At 37.1% G+C, this 7,747-nt stretch overlaps 1 protein-coding gene across 2 annotated transcripts in view; it reads right to left on the bottom strand.

Moving 5' to 3' along the window:
• Positions 1-441: 441 nt before the first annotated feature.
• EML1 (EMAP like 1) overlaps positions 442-7,747 on the bottom strand; it is a 130,642-nt gene continuing 123,336 nt past the window's right edge. For both annotated transcript variants that reach the window (XM_072864781.1, XM_072864780.1), the window contains exons 21-22: positions 2,268-2,398; positions 442-1,998 (exon numbers count right to left, since the gene is read on the bottom strand). In XM_072864781.1, coding sequence (XP_072720882.1) covers positions 1,873-1,998; positions 2,268-2,398 — 257 coding nt within the window. In that variant the 3' untranslated portion in view covers positions 442-1,872. The remainder of the gene's footprint in view (positions 1,999-2,267; positions 2,399-7,747) is intronic.

Raw genomic sequence — 7,747 nt, 5'->3', positions numbered from 1 at the left:
GTGACCCTGAGATCGTGGCCTTCAAAAGTCTTGCCTGAGGACAAGTTCCTAACACAGAGAAATTGTCAGGAGCTCTTGCCATGTGCGGTGGAATGACACTCCTCCCCCAGCCAAGTGCTCAGGGATAAGTGCTGTGTGCTAGGAGGCAGAACCAAGGAAGTTTGTAGGTGAAAGCATGCGGCGTGTCCTGCTTCCCGGCAGGGAAGCTGGAGTTTCACTCTCTAGGTGTGCATTAGGGATCACATTCCCAGGATCATGCTCACGCATGAAATTATGTACCCCAAAATCTAGATTTTATTCCCAAATAGTTTCAAATGCAGCTCTAATTGAGAAATCACAAATGTGTGTCGTTAAGTAAAAGCCTGTCTCTCCTATAAGTATTTCAAGTTGAAACAAAGATATTTTACTAAACAGGAAGAATGCATTGAAAATTCACTTTAATACATGTTTATTGGTGTCCTGCACTTTCAGTGTAGGAGGTTGGAGATGTAATAAAAAAAGTTTCAAAATTTATTGATTCCATTTCATTTAAATCACTCTAAACAACCAGTGCTTTAGAGTTCAGAGAATTAACGTTTACTGTCCATTACAAGCAAAATTTTAATATTACCTTTTTTGAGTCCGCTTAGAACTCCTCTCTTTTAAAATTCTTCGGATACATTCCTCAAAGTAAACAATACATTTCAATCTGTGTCACAATCAACATTGATAAGGCCTTCTTAACCATTTTATACCACCTCCACTATTACTTCATTGCAAAACACAATCTTATTTCATACTATAAATATCCATCCATGCACAAAACACAGGGGCCAGAAGTTACACATTAATATCTCATGTAGGCTTCCAAGACTTCCTTTACCCTCTGCAGGTTTATGGTACACTTAAAAAGATATCTTTAGACTTGGTCTACTTGGTCTTAAAATACAAATATACAATATCCATAAGCATAAAAAAGTAAAGCTAGATGGCCTTACCATTTGTTATGAACTGCTAAAATCTTATACATGTACAATATAGCATCATGCTGATTAATATACATATTAGTTAAATATACCAACCAATAATGGGGATGTGGCCAAGCTTTTCTGTTTTGTGTTTTCAAAAAGAAATTGTTCATATAGAAGTAAAAAGATTTTTAATTTAAACTCATATGGAATACCTGAACCACATAGACATCTGTACACCCTGCTGAGATATTCAGGTCAAACTGGGGCATAACCTGCTGATTCACTTGAAAGGAAACACAGCTCCTCACATGTGATACCCAAGGTGTGCTATTCCTAAGAGAATGCAAATTTACCAGCATTCACATTTTCAGGTCTAGAACACTAATTTTTGCATCTTACATCTCGGTTTATACTTTTTGTATCTATTCAGCATCCTCCATCAGAAACAATTCAGTACCTTGACAACGTCATAGATTTTTCTAAATAAGTAGATATACAGTACAAAGTGTAGATAGTGAAACAAATAAGCACATATATACAGTCTTTGAAAGGCATTTTTGTGACCATTTTAGCAGTGTTTATAGAAAACATTTAAGACAGTCACATTCTGCTGATACCACTGTATTGCAAACTGTCAAGCCACATTTTTTATATTAAACTTGTACTGCATTGTATATTGTACAACAGAAGAGAAAACGATCATTCTTAAGGTGTGACACAATGAAAAAAAAAAAAATCACTAGACTGAGTAAGGTAACCAGCACAGGGCTTAATTTTCCTGAGGTTTGTAAGAATTTTTTAAACAAAAAATCACAGTGACCAGGCTAAACTGCAAACATACTGTTAAGTTTTAAATATACAGTTTATACATAAGTTCTGTGCATGGTCGACTCAACTGTGTATGTTCACACTGATGTTTCCTTTAAATGACTCGCCACTGCATAATACTTGTATCTTTTCCGCCTGTGGAGATGAGATGGGTGTCTTCACACAGAAAATCTACATTAGTTACATGACTACTATGTCCACCGTACACATGGCTTGGAGCCTAGAAAACACCATATTAGTGAGAATAAAAACGGTCATAAAAACATATTGTTATAACATTCATACAATAATGAAACCAATGCATCACATCATTCTCTTAAAGTATTTTAATATTAAATTTTAAATTTAATTGTAGTCTCAATCAACCTTAAGTAAATCCCTTAGGCATATACATATTCCTTTTTTTTTTTTTTTTTTTTTACACTTAGGAAAACAACATTTAATGCATTTGTGCAAGTTACAAGAGTAAATTTTTTGAAAATACCTTACCCTAAACTGTGAACATGGATATGAGAAGAGATGTACTTTGCCAAAATCATCCCCTGTTGACAGGAGTTTTCTCCCATGTGATCGACAGACAGCGTTGATATCTGTTCCATCTGAACCTTCAGGCCATACACCTGAAACACAGAGGGACTAATTAAAGGTTTTTATAATGGAAATAAAAGTGACAGCTTAATTTTTTGTTAAAATATTAATAAAGGATTACTTGTTTAAAAAAAAGTGAAAATATAAAACTATAAAAATAACTGCAGCTGAGTCAGTATGCGTACTTCAGTACCAGCAAAAGATCAGATCCTAATAGGAAATCAAGCACATAAACAAATACCTTATTTCCTCTAGTCAGGGAAGTGCTTTTTACTAAGAAAAAAATAATTCTGCTGAATTACGGTCATGTCTCTGAGCCTAAAAGAATTTTCATATGGTTACGTAGAAAAATAAGAGTTACTTCTTTTATTTTCCCTTCTGCTTATGTATGAGCTAACATACTTTCTTCATACTAGTGTAGTCTAAAAAACTACCTATGTATGATTCAACATACTTTCTTCATATTATTAAAGTCTAAAACCTATGAAACAAGAAATTATATAGTTTAAAATGTTATTTTAGTAATTAATAGATCCCTCAAAAAGAAACTGAACCTACTATACATTTTTAAAATGCTTTTGTTTTACTGTAAGTAACTCTCCTCCTTCCTCACATACTCTACTCCTTGCTGTTCTTGCACAAAGTGGTGTTCTAAAATTAAACTGTAGGCTCATTAATGCAAGGACCAAATCTATGCGCCACATCTTTAAAGCCTCTGAATACTTGCCTGTAATAAATTGTAATTGTAATAAAATCCAACCAGTTATTGAAATTTCTTTTTTTTTGTATGCACTACTGTGGGGGTTTTTTTATGATTTTCATAATTCAGATTATATCTAATTCCTACTCAACATAAATGATGCCTAACTTTCAGAGACCGCTGACGTAATCAGTTATAACGTGTGTTCTGCCATTATGATTTGGCAAAAAACCCACCTTGTCTTGGCGTTATGATTTTCAGTGACTGTCCCTATGTCACACATCCTCTGCAGTGTCCCCCTGAAGTCCTACTGCTCGAGTGCATGCTCTTCCTTCCTTGTTAGTACAGGTCAGGATGAGAGAGTTGCTACTCCCCCTGCTTGCCCTCCCGTCCCCTGGAAGGATGCCTACGCCTGCGGGCAGGGCAGGCACGCTCCAGCTTCCCTTCTTTGGGCTACTGATAACGCCAAAGTGGGCATCTGCCCTGCCCCGTGCAAACAGCTAGACTTCGATCCACATGTCATTCTTCCCAAATACAGTATACAATTCTTTGTATCATTGCACAGCAAATCAAAAGCACTAAGAGGAAGTGATTCCATGTCTTTATGTGGAATTACAAATTGTTGTAAATAAAATGAAGCACAAAGTACTGATTTGTGGGCTGCTACTAACTCTCCAGATGTGTGTAGACCTCTTTGCTGGATCAGGGATATTAAAAGAGAGGCAAGGAAGAAAGAAAAGGAAGGTGCAAAGCAGAAACACAGAAATTACTATTCGAGGAATTATGAATACGTAGAATGAAGAGACACAGAAAAGCTGTTTTAAATAACTGCTTTGACAAAAAGGAGGCTGTATGAACATCAGATGCTAGCTGAAAAGAGACAGGCATCTATGACAAACTGGAAATAACCCCTAAAGGAAATGGTTTAAGAAAAAAGATTGCCATTTTCAAATGGGGAAAGGATCATATCAGGGGTTTGGGGTTTTTTTTTTTTGAGACTCCGTGCTCTTTCAAAATTTATTCCAGTGCCTCACTGTTAGTTTTTCCAGATATGTGAACTGAATCTCCTTTGCTGAAAAAGTAGTCCATTTTTTTCTTCCCATCGTCTGCAGACATGGAAAAAGAGACCATTTCCTTTTCCTTATTTGAAGATCAATGCCATGCTTTTTTTTCTCCTCCTGTTCTCTCATTCATTACATCTCTTCTCACAGAAAAATATTTAGATGAATAATTATTCTTGCTAGTCAGCACATTATCTGTCGGTCCAATGTGCAAAAACCAGAAGCAGCTATTCCAGCTGTGACTGAAGCAGATACTGATAAATGGACGATTACTTCCCATTTTGCATGGCATCCTTTTCATTACATAACCCGCTAATGCATCTGCCTTTTCTACAACAGCATAATGCTGTCAACTCACGTTCAGTTTATACGCAAGAGTAACCTGATCTTTCTGTGCAGATCGCTCTGGCCTGCTCTCCTCCATTCTGTATTTGTACAACTGGGTTCTGCTGTTCAAGTGTGCAACCTCCTATTTGTCTCTATTGAATTGCCCCTTTTTTCATACCATTCCTCTATTTCTCCAGACAATTTGCTAATCCTGCAGCTTCACGCCACCTACAAATTATACACACTGTTTTATCATCCATGCTGTTAATAAATATATTCAAACAGACATAATATTCAACATACAGCCTTCTAGTCTGTTTTGAACCCAACCAGTCTGAGCTCTGCTTTGCTTGCAATGTTGTCAGGCTTTGCACGGCATCTTAGATTTCTTCTGTTCCTGTTCTTCACCTCAAATACTAAGTTTTCCAAAACTGGGCATGTGATATGAACTGATGCCTTGGTTGTGTATCCAGCAGCACATGGCTTTTGCAAGAGCATACAGATCAGGAAGTGTTTTGAAGTCTTTAATCCTTCACATGTACATGTGTTTGTATCACTAAAATATCCTCCATTGGACACACTTTACATGCTGTTGATTTTCAGTTGAATCATCTCTAAACATTTCCAGGCTGACTAATCTGTTCCCATGCTTGAAGACAGGTGTTCAACAGATCAATGTTCATTTTCCCCCCTGCATTGGTTATGTTGCTCTGTGAGTGCTATGCATACTATTTGCAATTTTTATGTGGTTCTACTAGAGTGAGAAAATATCCCTCATTTCAGTCAGCCAGTAGCTACTGAAAAATCAATATACTAGATGCCTCACGTCTTTGATGATGTGATTGCTTCTTCCATGTCCAGTGGGGCAATCCCAGCAAGCATTTAAAGACTGTTCATACTGGCTGCTCTGAGGCCCCGAAGTACTGAATAGTAGAGTGATTTCCAACATTACTGGACTGGTTTCCAATTTATAATTTATGAGTTTCTTCAATTTATTATTCTAGCCAGTAACTTTTCACTTTATCCTCTCCATATGGGCTCTGAAGGTAACTATATGATTCCAAAGACATTGCAGTCATTCTTCTCCTTTTTTCCAGTACCTTGCCTGTTCTCTGTGGGGTCCTGAAAATAAGTACTAATGGTCGTGAGATTATGCTAACCAGCTGTTTTTACAGATACAACAAGGTTCATCACACTCAGATACTTTGAAAATATCTAACTCCTAACTATTGTCTAATCTATTCCCTCCCTACTGAAAGCAGAGGTCTTATCCTTTCATTACCGGCACTAACTGGGTTAGTCATCAAATTGTAGTAGGTCTTCTAATGAAGACATATAAAAAGAGAAAAAAAAGTTTTTTTTAAACACTTCAGCTTTAGCAGTGTCATGTCTCCTCTCCCTCCTCTCCATGTAGCAGACCAATATTGTCATCAGCCATTCTTTTATTACTGTACTTGTCACCTGCATTTATGTTTAGGTTTTGCTGGTATGTCTCCTTTGTCCTCCAACACAGTTTCTACTTTCCACATTCCTCTTCCTTGTAGGAACAGTTTAAACAAGTTTGTGTCTCGCTGCCATTCCTCTCTTTCCTCTGGGCTGGCAGAGTTTGTGCCCTTCGTACCTTTTAAGGAATTATGGCATCTCATCTGTTCTCCAACTTCTGATCTTCCCTAACAGGGCTTTGGACTTCTGCAGTCTCCCTCCCTGAAGTCCATTATTTTCATTTTGTTGCTCTTTTTCCTTCCTATACTAAGGATCACACCTCCCTGATTCCATAGTCATTCCTACACAAGGTGCATTCACATTCTCAGCAAGTTCTTTCCACCTCCCGAGAATCAAATGTGGAAGAAACTCCCCTCTAGCTGCTTATCTGTTTCCTGTATCAGAATAATTTTGAGAACTTGCTTGTTAGCCGGTGTACTTGCCTTTCCCAAAAGACACTGGAATATTTAAAATCTCACATCCTCAGAAATTCCTGTGATTTGACTCATTCTGCTAGCTATTAAAAAAAAAATTCCATTCATTTGATCTTTCTGGAAGGATGGGTAACAGTATAACCCTGCCACCATTAATATTCTGTTTTTCATCTATAATTATTATGCATTACCTTTGAAACTTCCCAGTCTGAGCCTAACTGTATAGCTACGGATCCTAAGTATATATGGCACCATGTTCCATATATAAAAAAGTTCCACCATTTTGGCATTACACATCCTTTCTGAATAAGTTGTATCCTTTTACTTTAAAATTCCATTCATTTGATGAACATCCTCACAATCTCTATTACATTACTAAAATAATAATTGTGGTAATTATTAAAATGAACAACTACTTTTATTTATTCCTCATCCCTGTTGCTTTAGTTTACAATACACCAGTTCAGCATGGAGGACTGTAAGTATAAAAAAAGTATATGATGTTTCCACATGTTCCCCATTGGCCCAGTAGATCATTTTGTTCCACAGACCTGCTCCAAAAGCTGATCTATTCCAAGGGAGGAAAACACGCCTCTTCGATGTGACACGCCTCTCCTATGAGACTCTATGCACCACAAGCAGCCCCATATTCTATTAGGACTATATTTTGCACGAATCCAAATCATGAAGTAAGGAATACTCACTTAAAGAATTCATAATTTCAGAATATCTGAACCTTTGATGCTAAATGCAAAGACTTTGTGGCTCTAACTGTGTGTCTGGTATACCCAAAGCCCAGGAATATGCTAACAGTTCTATAAGGGCCTTCATCCTTCATATGAGAAACATATTAAGTTAACACGCAGCCAGTCTTCTAGGACTTCCTCCTTTTACTAAACTGTGTGTTGTAGTGATACTCAAGCACTGCCTGTCAGTTAAATTTTAGAAAATTTGAATGTTTCTTCCCAGCATATTGCTACTGCCATCGCATCTTCTAGGCTCTAAAAACATGTCCTTTCTGGCTGCTTTCAAACACATCACTGCATCTACTCTACTTGAAACATGGGTGAAACTCTTCCTTGCTTAGTGCTTATACTAAATCAAACTCTTCTCTGAACTTCTACCATGGCTTCTTGAGGACTGAAGAATTTGAAGCTCCTTGTACTCACAGCTTTTGTAACGATCTGTCTAGTTCTGCACACATTGTGGAATGAGTACGAAGGTTCAGAGTACACTGGGGAAAGCAGCTCCTTCAAAACTGGCAGAAGAGAACTCCCATGGAAATTTTCTTCTTTCTTCTTGCATTCCTTTCACCTCATTTAATTGTTATATATTGTATCAAAATACATTGTAAGTACTTAATGACAGATACCGTGA

Source organism: Ciconia boyciana, chromosome 6, assembly GCF_034638445.1.
Source record: "Ciconia boyciana chromosome 6, ASM3463844v1, whole genome shotgun sequence".
Classification (NCBI taxonomy): Eukaryota; Metazoa; Chordata; class Aves; order Ciconiiformes; family Ciconiidae; genus Ciconia; species Ciconia boyciana.
The sequence above is the reverse complement of the archived record's forward strand: the minus strand, read 5'-3'. Positions and strand labels throughout refer to the sequence as shown.